The sequence below is a fragment of the Heteronotia binoei genome, chromosome 13 (assembly GCF_032191835.1).
Source record: "Heteronotia binoei isolate CCM8104 ecotype False Entrance Well chromosome 13, APGP_CSIRO_Hbin_v1, whole genome shotgun sequence".
Taxonomy (NCBI): Eukaryota; Metazoa; Chordata; class Lepidosauria; order Squamata; family Gekkonidae; genus Heteronotia; species Heteronotia binoei.
In genome coordinates this window covers 75,415,827-75,436,449 of record NC_083235.1, presented here as the reverse complement: position 1 = coordinate 75,436,449, position 20,623 = coordinate 75,415,827, and the positions used below count along the sequence as shown (strand labels likewise).

The following is a 20,623-nucleotide window of genomic DNA, read 5'->3' as shown; positions in this document are numbered from 1 at the left end:
CTACACTAGAATGAAGAAGGAAACTTCAGTGTTAAATTGAAAGTCCAAGGAACAGCATTCCATGTGATGGTCATAAGATAAATAATGTCATGCCAGCAGTAAAATGAAACTTAAGAATAGTTTACTAAAATCAATGGGCATTCTGGGCTCTGTTTAGTTTTTAGATGATTCTTTCACTCACTCATTCACTCATACAAGAGGTTCATGATTCAGATGAGGACTGAACTATTTTCAGGTCTAAAAAAAATGGCACAGAATCCCCTTTTCTGCAAACCACACAGTCCCAAAATGAATTAGGCACCCCACATATGGGAACAGAAGAGTCTGATTATTACATAGGAAATGGATTCCAGCTCCAACCTGTGCATTTGATAATAATGTGAAATGGCCTCATGAGAATTTTTCCTTTTAGTAGAAATGGAGAGATGCCATGGCAAGCTTACAGTATATAATAATATTTTAATAAATATACTTGAGTCTTGAAGTTCTACAACCTCTGGGAATTTTCCTTGTTTAATATTTGCCCTTTGTTTCTATGATGGACTCCTGGCACTTCCCCACTATCAGGCAGGTTTTTCTGCCAAAAATTGGTTCCTGTGACTGAGCAACAGCAGCCCCAAGTAATGTGGATTTACTTATTGTTTAAAAAGACTTTGTCTCACCCCCTCATGAAGATCTAATCTGTCTTTTAGCCCAGCCCAGAAACTTGATGGAATAAGCAGGAGCCCTCCTGTTTTTCCCTTTCAAATGGCACTTGAGATAGTATAACATTCAAACAGAAATAACAATTTTATTTAACAGGCAGGGACTGAATAGGTGTAGTCAGGGGTTGGAAGTGCTGAGATAATAATTGTTGATAATACAGATTATACTTCCTTTAACAATCCAAATAGTATTACTGAAGTTTATTTTCATATATTCTTAGACCTTAACAGGGAGAGGTGTTGACTGAATAATTTAATTACAGTTACGTTTCTTCATATAGTTTCCTATGACTCTTCAGGTTTCCTGGAGATGGTCTCTTTATTTGTGTACCTATATGCTCTCCCTTTTGGAAACCACAGCTGATTTTAATATCCTGAGGCATTTAAATCTGATTCCCTTCACGACAGACCAGGGGACTCCTCAGAGCAAACCCGCTCTGCGTAACTGGGCAGGAATTATTCTTCTCCTCAGAAAATATAACTATTTTCTTTTTACCTGAATAGGAGTTTCAGCATACTACCCTATCGCCCTTGCCAAAAATCTCAATCCCAGTTCTGGTGTCTGTATAAAACAGACTTCAACTTTGGCTGACTCTTAGGTGTTCAGTTCTGATACTGAATTCTTCCTCAGAATAGACAGAAAACAGTTAAGCCAAGGAGTCATTTCCTTTTACTCCAAAGGTGAACCTGTCTACTGACTCTGTCAGACTCACTGACTCCAACCACTTCTGTCAGAAGCCAACTCACTGACTGTCTAACTTCCCAAAGATTAAATGGCTGAAAAGACTCCAAAAAAGACCATGCCCTCAGCATTCAGCTAATCATACAGTTCTCCTCAGCTGGCTCTCAATTAGAGGGAAGGGGGAAGGAAGGAAGCAGCCTGTCACTCCAGCTCTTCTTTCCATTGAAGAGTTAACTTTTCACTTCCTAGATCTCTGAAATTATGCAGTAGAAAATCTGTTGTTATGGGCAGTCTGTCACGGTTTCTCATTAGAATGTTTTGCTTTATATAATGGCTGCTTTCATCAGCTGTTACTGATTTCTCTTTGGTATTGGCATAGTTGTAGTTCTTAGTTCTTAGGCATGCTTCATTACCAGGCTGTGCAAGAGAGTATCTAATTAATAATCCCAAATGATAAAGCCTGAAGTGTGATAATGCTGATCAGAAGTAAAAGGTAAAGGTAGTCCCCTGTGCAAGCACTGAGTCATTACTGACCCATGGGGTGATGTCACATTATAATATAGTGGGTTCCATGCAAGGAGGAGATGCGGTTGCAGTGATCATAGTTCTCTTTATTAGTTACAGTTTGGTAATGGCTGAACTAGAAGACTGCCTAACTGGGCCAATGGGGCCAACTATATACACTTCAAGATTCCTGCACTAGGACGCCATTGGATCGTTCAAACCAGCAGGGGGCCCGTGATTGGAGCAGGGCAACAGGGATTTGGATCCTGCTGCTCATTGTTCCTGAGTTCCCAAGCTCAGTCCTTAAGGCTCCAATAAGCCAGGTAGGAACACACATATTACTATTCACCATAGTCCACATACACAACATCCCTCCCCCCCTAGTCTGCAAGCCTTAGCAGACATAGTCTTTTAGATAGGCAGGCTTGCTATGCTCCCGCATAGACCACTGGAGTGCTGGGATGGGCGAGGGAGCCGGAGTGAGTGGAGGAGCAGTCGCCACTTCAGGCACAGTGCTCAGAGGGGCCGGTGATGCTGGCATTTCGGCCGGTGTCTCAGAATTCTCAGTGGCTACCGGCTCGGCCCTGAGCGCAGATGGTGGTGCCGCATGTACTCAGCAGGATGGCTTTTTCATCTCCTGGTTCTCTTCCTCTTCTGGGCCATGAGGTAGTATTTGAGTCATTTGACCTAGGATTCCCACAGCTCAGGATGAGCCTGTGTCGAACTCGGGCAGTGTTCCTGGAGTGGTAGCCATGTCATCTGGCAGGGTGATGCGATGCACAGAGCTGGATGCAGAGAGAAGTGATGCGCAGTGAGGTGCCGGTTGCCAAGGCTCCTCACTCACCAGGATCCCACCTTTGTTGCCACTATAATATAGTGGGTTCAATGCAAGGAGGAGACATGGTTGCAGTGATCACAGCTCTCTTTATTAGTTACAGCATGGTAACAGCTGAATTAGAAGACTGCCTAACTGGGCCAATGGGGCCAACTATATACACTTCAAGATTCCTGCACTAGGACGCCATTGGATCATTCAAACCAGCAGGGGGCCCGTGATTGGAGCAGGGCAGCAGGGATTTGGATCCTATTGTCCATTGTTCCTGAGTCCCCAAGCTCAGTCCTACAGGCTCCAATGAGCCAGGCAGGAACACACATATTCATCTTAGTCCACATACACAACACACATGACATTTTGTTGGCAAACTTTTTATTAGGGGTGGTTTGCCCAGTCATCTACACTTCCCCCCAACAAGCTGGTTACTCATTTTACCAGCCTTGGAAGGATGGAAGGCTAACTCAACCTTGAACCAGCTACCCAAACCCAGCTTCTGCTGGGATCAAACTCAGGTCATAAGCAGAACTTGGACTGTGGTATTGCAGCTTATCACTCTGTGCCACGGGGCTTATCAGAAGTAGATCTTAACTAACATTCAGGATTGGCTCTTTCAAGCAACTAAGTTGCAGGTACATCAGTCCTTTGCTGTCTTCTTTTAATTCAGCCACTTTTTCAAAACATGTGTGATGAATTCAGGCAGTTAGCCTGGTAGCTGGGAAAAGCTTGCACTGATTGGCTGAGCAGCAGCCATGGTTACAAAATGTATCAATTTTGAGAATGCTTGCAGAGTGATGGAAAAAACACCTCACAGAGTTAGTTCTGCTGGAGTACTGAAGCAGTTCAGAGCTGGGAGATAGCTCTGATGTTAGTTCAGTCTGGGGACTGAGGAAAATAGTTGTGAAAAACAACTGGGAGGGAGCTGAAGACAGCCTGTAGGCTGAGTTCCTTGGGAGGCAGAACTGGTTTTGGAGTTCTGTCTAAGAGAGTGAGAGAGTTATTAGTGCTACATCAAGTTCATCAAGGAAGGAGTTCCTACCAATGTCTGAAATGGAACCACAAGTGATCATACTTAGACCAATTCCCCACTAGCCTTGTCCCAGTCTCACACTCCTCTTCTTTGTAGGGCTTCCATCTGATTTTGCACAAACTGCCCTGGGGCTGCAAATCGCTCTGCCTCTTTCAAATGGCAAGCAGAAACTGATTTTTAGAGGATCTTGCTTGCCACACATTAGAGGTGAAGTGAGTTGCAGCCCTGGGCAGCTTGTGTGAAATCGGAAAGAAGCCTCTTGGAGAAGAGGAGCGTGAGACCAGGACAAGGCTAGAGGGAAATTGGTCTTAGTTAAGTAGCAAACTACTTAACATTTTCTTACTACTTCTTTGCATAGGTCTTTGTTTGGGGATATGAGTAACATTTAAAACTAGGTTGACAGTTTTTATGATTGGGGACACTTTACATATTACATCAAGAACATATATAGTTTCACATGTAGATACATGATTCAAGGAGCCATGGTCTGTGACCTCTTCAAAATGAGTGCTTCTATTGCATATATATTTGTTGCATTTTAGCTTGCATTTTAGCCTTTGCACAGGGCTACTTAATGCAAGCATTTTTGCATTGCTGGGTCCAGTACCACTAGTAGTAGCTTCTGAAGATCTTTTGTAACCCCAGACTTCAAGCAATTAAAAGATTATGCAAAATTGCCACAGACTTTCATTTGTCCAAGGGATTTGGGTGTCAGATGCCTCCTGCTGTAGTGAGTTATCTCCATTGGTAAAAATAACTGTGAATTTAACAGAACAAAGTTTGAAACCAGTGGCACCTTTGAGACTAACAGTTTTATTCAAAGTATAAGCTTTTGTGTGCATGCATACTTCTTCAGTTGTTGCACCAGAGCAAGCTATCAGAATTGAAAAATTGCTACTGAACCTAGTCATATCTATAAATACATTTTATGGTGAAAAAGTAAGTGTGAAAGTGGCAAGCAAATCACAGGGTTGGTCTCTGGTTTCCAAATATAGGGAAGGGTTGAGCTAAGAGGAGAATCAGAGCCTATAAAAGCCAACAGAGATAAAAAGATTCTTGGTGACTACAGATTGTCAGAGGTAAGACTGATTCTGTCTCTTTCTCCTTCCACATCTATTCCCCTGTCTTCTCCCTCCTGCAGAGCCTACCAAATGTGGGGACTTCAGAGTGACCAAGTGTAATAATAGAAAATAAGGGCTATTGGAGATAGATAAGCTTAAAGACGTAGGACACTTTTGTTTAGCAAGGAAGTGTGCAGAGGAAGACAGCCCATCTCTACAGTGTATTTTGAGCCTGCATATGTGGGAAGTTTGCAACAAATTCTCAGCTGTTGGGACTGCCAGAGGGTCCTGGATTCCTCAGTACCTATACTGTTTCCTCCTTTGCAGGTTAGACATTTCATCCAGATCATTTCTTCTTTCTATTGGGAGTAGACAATAAAAAGGTAAGGATTCAAAGTGTGGCAACTGATTTTGTTTTAATGAATCACAGTTATTCATGCTATCTTTTGTTCTCTGGTTGTCTCTTCCCAAGTTCGGCTGCTATGGAGTGATGTAACCCACAGTGATATTCATATATGTCGGGAAATTATATCAAATTATAACTGCAACTTTCCTGTCTGGATTCTGCATGTAAATTGTGACCAAAAGAATATAACTACAAGAGATAAAAGCGGACTATCTGTTGGAAACCCCAGCCTTTCATCACCCCCTATTATCAACTGCTGATGTTTAATATAATTCCTTCCCAAATGAGAGTCTAAGTTTTACACTAGCCTTTCATCCTGTTCTTTAAATGTACTAGCAACTAATGCTTGAAATCTGATTTTGTACTATGCACATGAACATATGAAGCTGCCTTCTACTGAATCAGACCCTCGGTCCATCAAAGTCAGTATTGTCTTCTCAGACTGGCAGCGGCTCTCCAGGGTCTCAAGCTGAGGTTTTTTCACACCTATTTGCCTGGACCCTTTTTAGTTGGAGATGCCAGGGATTGAACCTGGGACCTTCTGCTTCCCAAGCAGATGCTCTACCACTGAGCCACCGTCCCTCCTGCATATGAAGCTGCCTTCTACTGAATCAGACCCTCGGTCCATCAAAGTCAGTCTTGTCTTCTCAGACTGGCAGCGACTCTCCAGGGTCTCAAGCGGAGGTTTTTTCACACCTATTTGCCTGGACCCTTTTTTGGAGATGCCAGGGATTGAACCTGGGACCTTCTGCTTCCCAAGCAGATGCTCTACCACTGAGCCACCGTCCCTCCCTATGCACAGCTACACAGCCATCCACCTGTAACTGGAGATTGTATAATTCAAGTCAACATTTCACTGAACACAAGCAGCAGTTCCTTTTCCAGGTTGTCTTACCATTACTTTCAGCCCCTTCTTCAGCATACGCTGGCATTTGCCTTGTATATAATACAGCATGTTATTGAATGGGAAAAACTGAACTTCCATTTATGTTGTCAGCAAAGATTACAGAAGTGAAAGTAAGCCAAGCCTTCTTTCATTTCCTAATACTTCTTATCATTTCCTAATACTCAGAGTATTTGCAGGGTTTAGAAACTAGGCAGTGAGAGGCATCCCACAGCAGATACCCTTCCTCAGAAAGGAGCTATGCCCAAGACCAACTTGAACTATCTATATAAAACTTCTCCATGGCATGCAATGAATACTAGTTGCCTCTTCATCGTTGGCATTGTTGGTGATTTTAAACAGTTCCATAAGGAGTAGTCTGATTGAAAATAATGTGAACAACTTACATTTCCTGCAGCTGATAGACCTTTTTAGGAAAATAAGGATAGTAGTGCCTAAAGGTACCTTTAAAATAATGTAAAAATGTTCACTGCTCGATCTAGAGTTGTTTCAGTGGCTGCTCCCATTTTATGGAATTGCCTTCTTAAAATTGCTAGGAAGGCTCCCCCTTCATTGAGATTCTACAAGCTATGCAAGGCTCAGGAGGGCTTTTGACATTGCTGCCTAAATTTAATTATACATGCTTGTTTGCTGTCATGGATCTTTGATTGTATATTTTAAAATTAAAATTTTGATCTGCACGGAGTCTGGTTTTTGAGAAGGAAGAGCTTTAGGAGAGAGGTAAAAATACTCCAAATAAATAAATACTTCAGACTAACTATATAATCCTATGCAGAGTTACTCTAGTCTCTGGTTTAGCTCACATATTGCATGCTGATTACAACCAGTAATCCATTCAGTAAGCTGTGTGGATGTGTCTGAATGAATCTGGGTATGTCTGTTTGTATAATTATGCTGTTTTATTGTAACTTTCTCACAGGTGATTCCCCTTACCACTCATCTGCCCCCATTAAAACATTGAATAGTAAAAGTAATAAGTAAGTTTTAGACTTTTGAGTTAAGACTTACTACTTAGATATCTCAGTATGCCTTCATTATCTGCCCATGAACCAAGGTAGTCATGCAATTACATCTTGAATAGATGCTGCAGATATGTCAGGTGCAAAAATCAGGCAATGCATCCTATCCAACATCAGCTATTTAAATTTGATTTTAAATAAAACAACCACCTGAAATTGCACCATGCTGCATTCTGTATTGGATTTTGCACTCCAGATTTTGAACTTCTGCAACTACTCATAGGTGCACAGTAGCTCTTGGCTGTTTCTGTTATCATTTCCAAAGCAATGAAGACAGTTATTGTCTACAAAATACATTGGACATAAAATTGTCATGGGGTGAGAATTTGGGTAATTCTGAAGAATAATGGAGGAAGATTCTGCCTAGCGTTTAGCTTTTCAGTGATTACAGAGAAAGAAGCTGTATGGAGAAAATGAGTTTCTGTTTCAGCTTGTACAGAGTCTGTGCACCACTACAAACACTGGTAGTCTTGGGAGATGTAAGGACTGTATCTAGCCTGGCGATGTATAAATACAGTTTTCATCTCAAACATCATAGCCTAAGCAGAATGAAAAGGACTGAACCGCTTGTCTCTCTTTTAGCTGCAACCATGAGCAGAGATTCTGAAATGGAAGTTTTTGGGGTGGCTGCCCCTTTCCTACGAAAATCCGAAAAGGAACGGATAGAAGCTCAAAACCAGCCATTTGATGCTAAGACATACTGTTATGTGGCTGAACCCAAAGAGGAATATGCCAAAGGAAAAATCAAGGGTACCGAAGGTGGCAAGACAACTGTTGAAACAGATGATGGCAGGGTGAGCATCTTCTGGAATGTGGAGAGGGAAGGGGGAAGCTTTTTGCTTTTCAACAAGCATAATTACCTGATTTTCAGTGAAACAAAATAACAGCCAAGATAGATCAGGCCTGGTGCTTCCTGTTATCTCATTTCCAACTGTACAGGGCCATGAAGAGTGTACTGGGTTTTTAACATGGACAGATAGGCTTAAATTCAGGAATGGTTTTGAAGCCTAATGATTAGCTTGGGGCAAAACTCTCTCTCTCACTGGATTGTTGTGAGGTTAAATTGGAGCAACGTTTATAAAGCTCTGCCAGTATGAGCTATAGAAAATAATTCTGTAATAACATGGTTAACCTAGCTTCTGAGAAAATAGCAATTCTTCAGAAAAAAAGCTTTTCTCTTGTCGTAAAGGCAAGCAGCTCTACAAGCTGCGTGATCATTTAACTATTTATTTTAGTGGGGCTTTCCACTCAACTCCCCCACCCCACCCCAGATTATGGGATATGCTAAAGGAAAGTGTGCTTCGGGCTACATCTTTGGGTCTTCTGGGACAATTAAAAACTTTTTTATTCTCAAACCATGAAATGATTAAACTAGTGCTGGTTTTTACTGTTATTTTAGTGACTGTGATGTTTTTAGTTGTTGGGATGATATTTTAAATACTGATTTTATAGATTTTTAGTTGCCTTTGATACTTTGATTAAAAGCAAAGAGGCAGCATAAATATCATATTTCAGCATTTTTTTTTTCAAAAAAGCAGGCTGTAGGTCCTTACCTAGTAAAGGTAAAGGTAGTCCCCTGTGCAAGCAACAGTCGTTTCCAACTCTGGGGTGACGTTGCTTTCACAACGTTTTCACGGCAGACTTTTTACAGGGTGGTTTGCCATTGCCTTCCCCAGTCATCTACACTTTCCCCCCAGCAAGCTGGGTACTCATTTTACTGGCCTCGGAAGGATGGAAGGCTGAGTCAACCTGAGCTGGCTACCTGAAACCAGCTTCCGCTGGGATGGAACTCAGGTCGTGAGCAGAGAGTTCAGGCTGCAGTACTGCAGCTTTACCACTCTGCGCCACGGGGCTCTTCCTTACCTAGTACACAATCTGAAATAAGAGAAAAGTTAAAGGATAAGCTGAAGTACAAAGTAGTTGTAATGTTGGTAAAAGATTTTATGTAATAATAGGCATGAGCAATAACAATCTGTGTTCTAAAAACATTTAGTTAGAATCATAATTTTGTCCTGTTGCGAGGTCCTCCTCTTATGCCCTTTGTATTTCAGACACTGACAGCGAAGTCAGAAGATGTGTATGCCATGAATCCACCTAAATTTGACAGAATTGAGGACATGGCAATGCTGACACATTTGCATGAACCTGCAGTTTTGTACAATCTCAAAGACCGCTACAGTTCCTGGATGATCTATGTAAGTTGGTGTCATCTTGCAGCAAAGGAAGTCTAGCCAAGTGGATAATTCTAATGATCCTTCTGTTTACTTTCATGCAGACTTACTCAGGCCTCTTCTGTGTTACTATCAATCCATACAAATGGCTGCCTGTGTACAATCCAGAGGTGGTGGCTGGCTACCGGGGCAAAAAGCGTTCAGAGGCACCTCCCCATATCTTCTCCATCTCTGACAATGCCTATCAATTCATGTTAACCGGTATGTGCGCTTCATAACTACAAAGCACAATAAGAGCAGTGCAGTAGAAGCATTTATCATAGCATCATTATTAATAAACCTTCTTTGTATACCCTTTAGAGTGAAGTTATTCTAGTAATTAACACTGCTATTCAGCAACTCCTTCTATACCATAGTGAGTTTATTTCTTTATCGCTTTCTCTGTTCTTTTGCCAGATCGTGAAAACCAGTCTATTTTAATCACGTAAGTAGACTCTTCAAGAGAATCTTTCTCTATATTGCCAAAAGCAAATGTATTTTCATTTCTCTGTATCTGATCCTTGCTTGTTCTTGACAGTGGAGAATCTGGTGCTGGAAAGACGGTGAACACCAAGCGGGTCATTCAGTATTTTGCAACAATTGCAGCTGGGGAAGGATCCAAGAAAAAGGAGTCCCAGTCGAAGATGAAGGTAAGATGAGTAGGTCTGGAGCTAGATATGCAAATAAATCTGTGATCATGTGCCTTTATGGACTATTATGCACACATAGCTTACTGCAGAGAATCCGTGCAGTCAAGACTTTAAGCTTGATTTCAGATTCTGTGCCTGCCCATATGCATTGTTCTTTTTTCTCCAGTGTATTTATTCTGCACCCACAGTTTTTTGTAACTGGGGTGGGAACATCACTTGTGATGTTTGTGGGGGGTGTCCCACAGTCACCTGCTGAGTGGTAGTGGTGGTAGTGCTCGCTGCAGGGCTTGATTGGTGACACACAGGTCCGTAGCCAGTAGGGCAGCATGGAGGGCTGCACCCCTATCAAATTTACAGTGCCCCTATGCAATCTTCCCACCTAAGGCACAGGCCTAGCTGTAGGGTGCCGTGGCCTCCTCTTCCTCTCTCCATTTGCTCTTCATTGGGTCTTCCAGGTAGGCTGCTGGAGGACAAGCAAGGAGGTTTGGTGTGCGCATTGTGCCAACCCTCCCAGCACGATGATGTGCAAGCAGTGATTTGCTATTTATTCCTTGCTGCCAGTCCCCTTGCTGCCAGTGTTCACTCTAAGCTGAGTTGGCATGAGCTAGCTCACAGATTTTTAGCCTCCAGCTCACACATTTTTGGCTTAGCTCAGGAAAGATGACCCCAGAATACAATAATTTATGCAGTAGCTCACAACTTTAATGCTCACAACTTTAATACCAGTAGCTCACAAAGTAGAATTTTTGCTCACAAGACTCTGCAGTTTAGAGGGAACATTGCTTGCCACTGACTTACTTGCCCACTTGCCCCATTGCCAAAAAAGGGCCTGGGCAGGAGGGGTGTGAATTGGGACTGTGTGAGAAAGCAGAGCAGCAGAACAGGAAAGGGAGGCTTCGCTGCTTTGCTCACAGGAACCCTCCCTCTGATGGTGTTTGGACTGGCATGAAAGCATTTTGCAACGAGTACTTTAAATTTACTTCAATTTAATTTAATTGGCACGCTCCCTGGTGCCCCAGTGCCCCCTCCCCAAAAATTCCGTGCTACGGAGCTGGTGCCACATAACCCAATGCTAGTCTTTCTCTCCCCTCTTCCTTGCTCCCTCCCTTTCAGAGCTTGCAAAGAGGCTTCTTGGAAAGTTGCTAGAAAAGCACATTTTTTCTCTGTCATTCCCCCACCCCACCCCAGTGATCTGAGATTAGTGATAATCTCATATCGCTAGACTCATACCACTTGATGTACTCCCTCACGCCAAGAGGTTCAAATAGTGGTAGAAATTCAGCTATTGATTCAGAGGCGTTCATGAAGTTTTTTGCAGATAAAGTCCTGTCGCTTCGTCACGACTTGCCTACCAATCTTGAAACAGTAAGTGAACTGGAGGCCCCCTGGCTGTCTTTGGATTCAGTTTTTGACTCTTTCAATCTGCTTTCTTCTGATGTTGACAGAGTCCTGAGTGCTGCTAGGCCCAGCACTTGCCTACTCTACCCATGTCCCTCGTGGCTGGTTAAGGCTGGTGACGAGAGGATCCAGGGCCCTGTGAAGGCAATCATCAACCTGTCCTTGGAGACAGGGGTATTTCCTGAGGGCCTCAAGGAAGCAGTGGTCTTACTGCTCTTAAAAAAGCCATTGATGGATCCTTTAGATCCAGCCAATTACCGCCCAGTTTCAAACTTGCCATTTCTGGGCAAGGTAATTGAGAGTGAGGTAGTTGAGTAGCTTCAGGGCTTTCTGGAGGACAAATCAGCACTAGACCCATTCCAGTCTGGTTTCCACCCTGGCCATGGGACTGAAACTGTCCTGGTCACTCTAACGGATAACCTCTGAATGCAGCTGGATTGAGGTGGGTTGGCGCTGTTGTTATTGTTAGACCTTACGGCAGTGTTCAACATGGTTGACTATGCATTGTTGACTCACTGCCTCACTGAAGTGGGCATATGCGAGGTGGCCTTGCAATGGCTTTCCTCCTTTCTGCACAGTCAGGGACAGAGGGTGGAGGATGTGTCCACTAGTTATCCCCTCTTGTGTGGGGTTCTACAAGGGGCACTCTTCTCCCCAACGTTATTCAATGTCTATATGCGCCCCTTTGCCCAGTTGGTATGGAGCTTTGGGCTGGGATGTCATCAATATGCAGATGACAGCCAGCCATATTTGCTGTTGGATGACCGGTCAGCTCCAGTTCCATCATCTCCGGCTGAGGATTTGGAGGCTGTGATGGGCTGGCTAAGGAAGAGCAGGTTGAAGTTGAACTCATCAAAGACGGAGGTTCTGTGATTGGGGAGAGTGGAGTTGGAGCTGGAGAGCAGACTGCCGACTCTTGATGGGGAGCTACTAACACCAGCGTCTACCATCAAGAGCTTAGGAGTGACACTGGATACCTCACTTTCAATGGAGGCCCAGGTCACGCATATTGCCAAGGTGGCATTTTTTCATCTTCATCAAACCCGGCAGCTAGCTCCCCTCCTATCTTGCTCAGACTTAGCCACAGTAATCCATGTGACAGTCACTTCCAGACTAGACTACGGTAACTTGCTCTATGCTGGTCTACCCTTGAGTCTGATCCAGAAGCTCCAATGGGTTCAGAATGCGGCAGCATGAGTCCTGACAAGAGCACCATGGACGGCACATATTCTACCTGTGCTGCGCCAGCTACACTGGTTGCTAGTTGAGTATCGGGTTAGATTCAAGGTTTTGGTTATGACCTTTAAGGCCTTGAGCAGTCTGGGAACAACATTTCTATGGGACCACCTCCTCCCTTGTGTTCCTGGAAGGGCGTTACGCTTCACTGGTCGAAATCTGCTGGTGATCCTTAGCCCAAATGAGGTCCGGCTGTTCTGAACAAGGGCCAGGGCTTTTTCAGTCCTGGCCCCGACTTGGTGGAACGCTCTGACAGAAGACATCGGAGCCCTGCAGGATCTTGTACAGTTTCGCAGGGCCTGTAAGGCAGAGATGTTCTGCCAAGCCTTTGCATAGACAGCGATGGTTGTCCTGCTGGCACCTTTTTCTTTCCACCCCTTCTTGACGGAATAAGAGCACTTTAAAGATGCCATCAGGGTTTGTTTTTATATCTTTTTTAATATAACTGATTTTATATATATGTATTTTTAAAATGTTGTCCATTGCCCATAGCCTGGCACAAGCCGGGATAGGGTGATTCGTCAAATGTAAATAATAACAACAACAATAATATTTTTAAAAAATGTAAAACAATGAGGGGGAAAGTAATCAATGGAGCTTGCACAGTGATGAACGGCAGAAGGCACAGAGCGGGTGAAATGACCTCGATATGCACAGGAGAGTGACCTTCGAGGGGCAACAAAGGGGCAGGGGAGAAATCCAAGTGAATCTGTATGCTTTTGAATTACCTTTGGCTCAAAAGTGGCTGGCCTGATGGTGGAGTTCTGTTGTGCTCCATGAAGAGCTAAGTTTTCTTTTCTATCTGCTATCTGTTCTTTTGAGACATTCTGGTTTGGCTCCTACTTTGTTCTTTGGGGAGGGACGGTGGCTCAATGGTAGAGTATCTGCTTGATAAGCAGAAGGTCCCAGGTTCAGTCCTCAACATCTCCAACTAAAAAGGGTCCAGGCAAATAGGTGTGAAAAACCTCAGCTTGAGACCCTGGAGAGCCGCTGCCAGTCTGAGAAGACAATACTGACTTTGATGGACCGAGGGTCTGATTCAATAGAAGGCGGCTTCATATGTTCTGTTTTGTTTTGCTTCAAGGTAGCTGTTTTGACAGGCTCAAGCCTACTTTTACTTCCAGAATGTTTTCTCTATGCCCATTGATAAGAAGCTGAGTGTAGCTTCTAATTAGCTCTGGGTGTGAGAGGGGAATAGCTGGCATACAGACAGAGACAGTTAACTTAATTAATTGCCCCATCCTGACTAACGATGGGCTCTGAGCAATACACATCAATAACATAATGGATATATGAATTTAAAACCAATAGAACAATTTAAGCTAAAAACATCTTACAAACCCTGATGGCGCCCACTAATTTCCTTCCACAGAGTTTATTTCATGGGTTAAGATTATTAATCCTTGGGAAAGAATTCAATGTCCATGCTGATGAGGCTGTTGGCTCCACTCAGGCCTCAGACCTAATGTCTTCTATGGCAGTACTGGGGCTCACCCAATTTGTATCAGGTCCCACACATCAGGCGGGTCACATGTTGAATTTGATTTTTGGTTTAGAATAGATGTGGATCTGACTTCAAAGGAGGAAATGCCATGGTCAGACCACTTGATCTTGAAGGCCTAGTTGGGTGTCTCTACAACCCCCATCTAGGCAGTGAGCTGATTTATGCTTGCCCATGGAGATAAATGGATCCAGTTGGATTTTAGAATGTTCTGCGGGATCTGATGCTTTCCACGCATCATTAGATGAGCTGGTAGAGGACTGGAATCTCCATCTTGCTGAAGTCATCAATGAAGCTGCCCCCCCCCCAGTTCTCTGTTCCTGTGGGAAATCATCCCTTTGGTATAACATTGAACTCAGGGGAATGACACAAGATTACTTTAGTGAGTTTGTCAGAGGGTCTGCAATGAAGCTACAAGAACATCTTATAGGATGCTTGTGAAATCCTATGATTTGGTGGTGAAGGCATCGAAGGACTTCTTCTCCACCTCAGTTGCATCCGCTAGTTCACGCCTAGCAAAATTGTTTAGGGTGATTTGGTCTTTGACATCTCTTACACAAGGGAACCAAAATAGTAGGAATTTGGCTATTATCTGTGTGGCATCTGTTTTGCAGATAAAGTCCTGTCACTCCACTGTGACCTATCTGCTGATATTGATACAGTAAGGGAACTGGGGGTCCCTTGGCCACCTTTGTGTTCAGTCTAATATCTTCAACCTGCTCTCTCTCACTGATGTTGATAGAATTCTGGGTGCTGTCAGATCAACCACATGCCTCCTTGATCCATGCTCCTCATAGCTCGTAAAAGCCAGCAATGAGTGGGTTTCGGGCCCATCGATGGATATTGTCAACTTGTCCCTGGAAATGGAAATCCAGAGGGTTTCAAGGAGGGTCTCAAGGAGGCAGTGGTTATACCACATTTGAAAAAAACAACTTCAGATCCTTTAGATCCTGCCAATTACTGCCCAGTCTTGAACTTATCTTTTCTGGATAAGGTGATTGAAAGGACAGCTGCAGGGTTTCCTGGATGACACATCAGTGCTAGACCTATTCCAATGTGGTTTCTGCATGAGCCATGGGATGGAGATGGTGTTGATTGCCTTAAAAGACAATCTCATCAGACAACTGGATCGAGGTGGGTTGGCACTACTATGATTATTAGATCTTACAGCAGCATTTTACACTGTTGATTATGATCTCTTGACCCACCACCTTGTCAATGTAGGAGTCCAGGGATTAGCCCTTCAATGGCTTACCTCTTTTCTTCAAGGTCAAGGACAGAGTGTGGAGCTGGGTGAGAATGTGTCATCTAGATACCTCTTAATATGTGGGGACCCTCAGGTGGTGCTTCTCTCCCTGATGTTGTTTAACATCTATATGGGTCCCCTTGCCCAGCTGGTACAGAGTTTCAGGCTTTGGTGCCATCAGCAAGCCGATGACACTCAGTCTAATTCCCCACTAGGCTTGTTCTGGCATCAGAGCTCTTCCCCCCCCCCTGCCCCGATGTTTCCATCCAATTTCGCACAAGCTGCCCTGGGACTGCGACTCACCCTGCCTCTTTCCTGCAGCAAGCAAGATACTCTGAAAATCGTTTTCTGCTTGCTGCTGGAAAGAGGCGAGGCTAGTTGCAGCCCTGGGTCTCAACTGTATCTGTTACTGCATGTTATTGTTACTACAAAATTTGACTGTGGGTCTGGAGGCCAGGGTTGGGTGGTTGAAGCAGAGTAGGTTGAAACTGAATCCAGCTAAGACTGAGGTTCTGTGGCTAAGGGGAGGCTTCAGGATTGGGGCAAAGGTTGCCTGCTTTTGATAGGCCACCACGGATACTGGCACAGTTAATCAAGGTCTTGGTCATAATCTTGGATCCCTCCTTGAGTATGGAGGCCCAGGTCATGCATATTGCCAGGCTGGAATTCTTTCATCTACACCAGGCCTGGCAATTGGCCCCTTCTCTGTCATGTCCTGACGTAGCCACAGTAATCCATGCAACAGTCACCTCCAGGGTAGACTACTGTAACTCACTGCATGCTGGCCTGCCCTTGAGACTGACCCGGAAGCTCCAAATGGTCCAGAATGCAGTGGTGCAAGTCCTGATGGTAACGTCATGGAGCAATGGTTTCCATCTTAGCTGGAACCCTCTCCTGCCCTCTACATTTGTGTTAATCCTCCCCCTGCCTGCAAAGTGGCAAGCAGTCTGAAAGGGGAATTAATTTATTCATCACCTTTTTAAAATGTGTTGTTTGTTATCCTAATTTTATGTGCCTGTTTACTCATTGTAGATAGCCGAGAACAACTGGTCAATTCATAAATAACAATATAATGATGATGATGTCATCGTCATATATTTGAGTATTTAGAGTATTTTAAATCTTCCTTTATTTGAGATAAAAAGAGAAGTGAATCAGGATTCTCTAACAGTCAAAGGCTTTGCCCCTCATTTTCATTATGTCTCTCTATCAGATTAAAGCTAATGCATATATAGAATAGTGTTAAGAAAATAAACTATAATATAGGAGAACTTGTGTTTAAAGTTTTGTCTCTGACATAAATTCACTCAAGGTCCATTAAGAGCCATCATGGACCTGTGGAAAAAATTCTGTCTGAGTTCCCCTTCAAACCACACAGACCTAATGCAAATGTAATATGAAAACAAATCACGAGGCTGGCTTCCTTCATGGGCCCCAGGAATATTGTCACTCGTCCCCATTGGCAGCCCTGAACTCACTAAGTGGCCCTAGAGAAACCACTCCCTGTCTGCAGAGCACCCCATTGGCAAGGTGGCTGTTGCAACATTGGCCTACCTTACTGCTGTAAAGAAAACAACAGGTAATCTAAAGTGCTCCGAACGTGTGATACATAAACGCTAATTATTATGACCCCTATGATTAGGTAAATAAATTGGAGTCTGAAACAACTTAAGGGGTGATTTTTCACAAAAAGTTATTGTGGACATCACACTCTTAATGGAATGACTTAAATTAAGACAAAGCTGCAGTTTACATCCAGATCTCCCAGTCCAACAAATACCTCTCTGGACTGAACTATCTGCAGAAAATGTGGACAACAGAATTAATATACATGTAATACCAATATTTCAATTATTATGTGGTCTTGATTCTAAAATATTTCTTCAAACAGGGGACACTGGAAGATCAAATCATCAGTGCTAACCCTTTATTGGAAGCATTTGGGAATGCCAAGACTGTGAGAAATGACAACTCCTCTCGCTTTGTAAGTTGCATAATATTTATAGAGGCAGGTAGCCAGCCATGCACTTTCACAGACCTAATAGCACATGTGCATTTGGAAGTGGGGCTTAATTTATTAACATCAACAAATAGCTCTCAAGCCTAAACAAGTCTACTTAGAAGTAAGTCCCCTGTTATTCAATAGAGCTTACTCACAGAAAAGTACCTTCAGGATTGTTCTTCCAAATTCCTGATTATTATTTTTTTTACTGACTGCTCCATTTTTTTACTTGGCCAGGGCAAGTTCATTCGAATTCATTTTGGTGCCACTGGAAAGCTGGCTTCTGCAGATATTGAGACCTGTAAGTAATTACATTGAAATACAGTCTGCATATAACATTTGGATATACAAAAAATAACACATGTCTCTATTTCAGATCTGCTGGAAAAGTCAAGAGTAACTTTTCAGCTCAAAGCTGAAAGAAGTTACCACATTTTCTATCAGATTCTGTCCAACAAGAAGCCAGAACTGATTGGTAAATAAGATTTCATTTATATTGGGAGGTTTGATAGAAATATCTTCTAGATTTGGTAACAGGAGACAAGACAGTGATAACCAAACGAAGAAACAAACCTACGTTACTTTGACTCTTAACAAATGTGCTTCAAACAATATATCCAGTTGTGGCTAGATTTCAATGTACGAATACAATAAATTAAGAAGATTATGACAATTGGGTGCTGAGTAGATGGCGAGCCTTGCTTTGCACAAATTTAGACCCCACAATAAAGTACACAAAGTCAAATCTGTGTTTGCAAGGCACAGATTTATGACTTTTTACCAGGATTCCTGAACTAATGACAACAAGAAGTCACACAAATATTTTTCCCATGGAGACCATTTGTCTTCCTGTCATTTCTACCAGGATGCAGGGCCATCTCTTTGTTGCCTCCAGTAAGTATTTCCCTCTCCACTCCTCTTGGAAGCTGAAGCATCTGTGGGAGTATGGGAAGGGAATAGCTAATTTTGCACTCTAAAGTGCCTAGTGACTGGCTTGCCATATAGGAAAAGCTGCCACTGCATAAGACTACCACAATAGTGCAGTTCCACAAGGCCCGCAAAACTGTCCTCTTCCGGCTGGCATGCAATTGACTGGTGCCGGTATTTAAGAGCTGCGGAAGAAGGCCGTCACCATCAGAATAGCACCAATTTAATAGTCTGTTTTTCTGTTTTAGTTGTTTTAACTGTGTTAGTCATTGTTATTTATTACCGAATATGTATTTTAATACTTATTAATTTTATTGTTCTGGGATTTTATGCTGTAAGCCGCCCTGAGCCTGCTTCGGCGGGGTATAAATAAATAATATAAGTAAGTAGTCATATGATTTCATTATTGCAAAGAAGGAAAACGTGTGTGTGTGATTTTTGCCAGTACCTCACTTCTATTGAAGACCTCTGCATCACACCCATGCTGCTCTTTGGGATTCCTTGAATCCTGGGGGGGGGCCATTTCATAGGGCATGAAGAGGACTACTATGAGAAGAGGAGATGGGAAAGATCTCTTCTGCCAGCAGAGCTCTTTTCATGAGCTCTATGATCCAATCCATTATTTCTTCTCTTATACCTAAACTGTAAATGTTCTGCAATTTTTTATGTAGGAGTTGAGTGCTAGTTATCCAGTATCTTCTGTTTTCATTTCAGAAATGCTTCTCATTACAACCAACCCTTATGACTACCCATTTATAAGTCAAGGGGAGATCTCAGTGCAAAGCATTGATGACCAAGAGGAGCTAATAGCAACCGATGTGAGTACAATGATTTATAAAGGCACACACCATTATTGCAATTGTAATTACAATTATTGGTTTAATCGTTGTAGCAAATGGCTGTATAAACCATCTCGTTGCATGTTACAGACAGCTATAGATATCCTGGGCTTCACTGCTGACGAGAAGGTTGGAATCTACAAACTGACAGGGGCAGTGATGCATTATGGGAACATGAAGTTTAAACAGAAACCACGAGAGGAGCAGGCAGAGCCAGATGGCACAGAAGGTAACGAGCCCAGGGCACTAACCATTCAAGGGAGTCATTCTTCACATCCTGTAGACAGTGGGTTTTAATGCAAGATACACAAAGCATTCCTGGAATGATTCCTATTAACACTGGCAACAGAGATCATGCATAGCTCTTTCCCTGCTTTTGGAAATGAAGTTATAGCCATTCCTCTTTCTTTTTTAGCACAGAACTTCTTGTGATCATCTTCTAAATAGTTCTATGTTCAATAAGATGTAGGGGTGGGAAACTGTACTTACCCGTTTAATGTAGGATTTCATTATTAATCTTTTGCTTCTTTTTGCTGTTTGGTGATTTTAGTACTTTTTGAAATAACATCATTAATATAAAAGTTTGAGTCCAGTGGTACCTATAAGACCAACAAAGGTATGAGCTTTCACGTGCACGCACACTTCTTCAGATACAATGAAATGGAATTTACCAGTCCATACATATATTTTATTTTTATTTATTTAGTTAAATTTATGGATCGCTACTGCACGGCTCTGGGTGAGGTACATCATTTCATAAAAACATCAAAACCATAAAGTAAAATGCAAAACAAAACTAATACAATAAGTCTAAAAAGTTAGATGGTGAAATTACTTTCAGTTTCCTATTCCAGACAATCATTTCATCTCTTCCCAAAGAGCCGAGTAGAAGAACATTGTACTGCGATATTTGAAAACACTTTGAAATGAATGTAAACATTTTCAAGGAGGCAGGAACCTTGAGCTCGACAATTGTTTCATCTCTTTGTCGAGAGCCCTGTTTCACCCTGCACTCCAACTTTGGGAGAAGAGTCTCCAGGTCTAGAGAAGTCAGCAAGCACCTATTAATAGAGAGACGTTGGATTATAATATTGTTTTGGAGTGCTTGGGACATAGATTTTGAGACTATTTTTCTCTACCTGTAGGATGGTGAAATGTTGCTGCATTATATAATATTCTTATGGATATGCATTCATTCTACTTTATAAATGTAGAGGATTAGTCTAGAGGATTAGTCTTTTTGTCACAGTCTGATTTTCTAGCTGGCTTTGTGCTGCACAGACCATGTTCCCTGGTGTATTTTGCTTGTGGAGGTAGTCTGTCAGGGCAACCTGCACTGTCTCCATCCCAAGGTGGAAGCCATACTGGAACAAGTCTAGCACCCAGGCCTTGAATTCAGCAGGAGTTCACAGAAGCGCAGCTCCTGAATCTTTCTGATGTCCCCCCTTCTCCTCCCCACTTCCCTTGTTTAT

The 20,623-nt window shown here is 42.8% G+C and overlaps 1 protein-coding gene across 1 annotated transcript in view; it reads left to right on the top strand.

Moving 5' to 3' along the window:
• Positions 1 to 4,787: 4,787 nt before the first annotated feature.
• The window catches only part of LOC132581917 (myosin-3), a 75,998-nt gene continuing 60,162 nt past the window's right edge, over positions 4,788 to 20,623 (top strand). The window contains exons 1-12 of the mRNA XM_060253385.1: positions 4,788 to 4,831; positions 5,141 to 5,196; positions 7,725 to 7,936; positions 9,194 to 9,337; positions 9,418 to 9,574; positions 9,770 to 9,797; positions 9,891 to 10,002; positions 17,275 to 17,367; positions 17,623 to 17,686; positions 17,762 to 17,860; positions 19,027 to 19,130; positions 19,242 to 19,380. Coding sequence (XP_060109368.1) covers positions 7,733 to 7,936; positions 9,194 to 9,337; positions 9,418 to 9,574; positions 9,770 to 9,797; positions 9,891 to 10,002; positions 17,275 to 17,367; positions 17,623 to 17,686; positions 17,762 to 17,860; positions 19,027 to 19,130; positions 19,242 to 19,380 — 1,144 coding nt within the window. The 5' untranslated portion in view covers positions 4,788 to 4,831; positions 5,141 to 5,196; positions 7,725 to 7,732. The remainder of the gene's footprint in view (positions 4,832 to 5,140; positions 5,197 to 7,724; positions 7,937 to 9,193; positions 9,338 to 9,417; positions 9,575 to 9,769; positions 9,798 to 9,890; positions 10,003 to 17,274; positions 17,368 to 17,622; positions 17,687 to 17,761; positions 17,861 to 19,026; positions 19,131 to 19,241; positions 19,381 to 20,623) is intronic.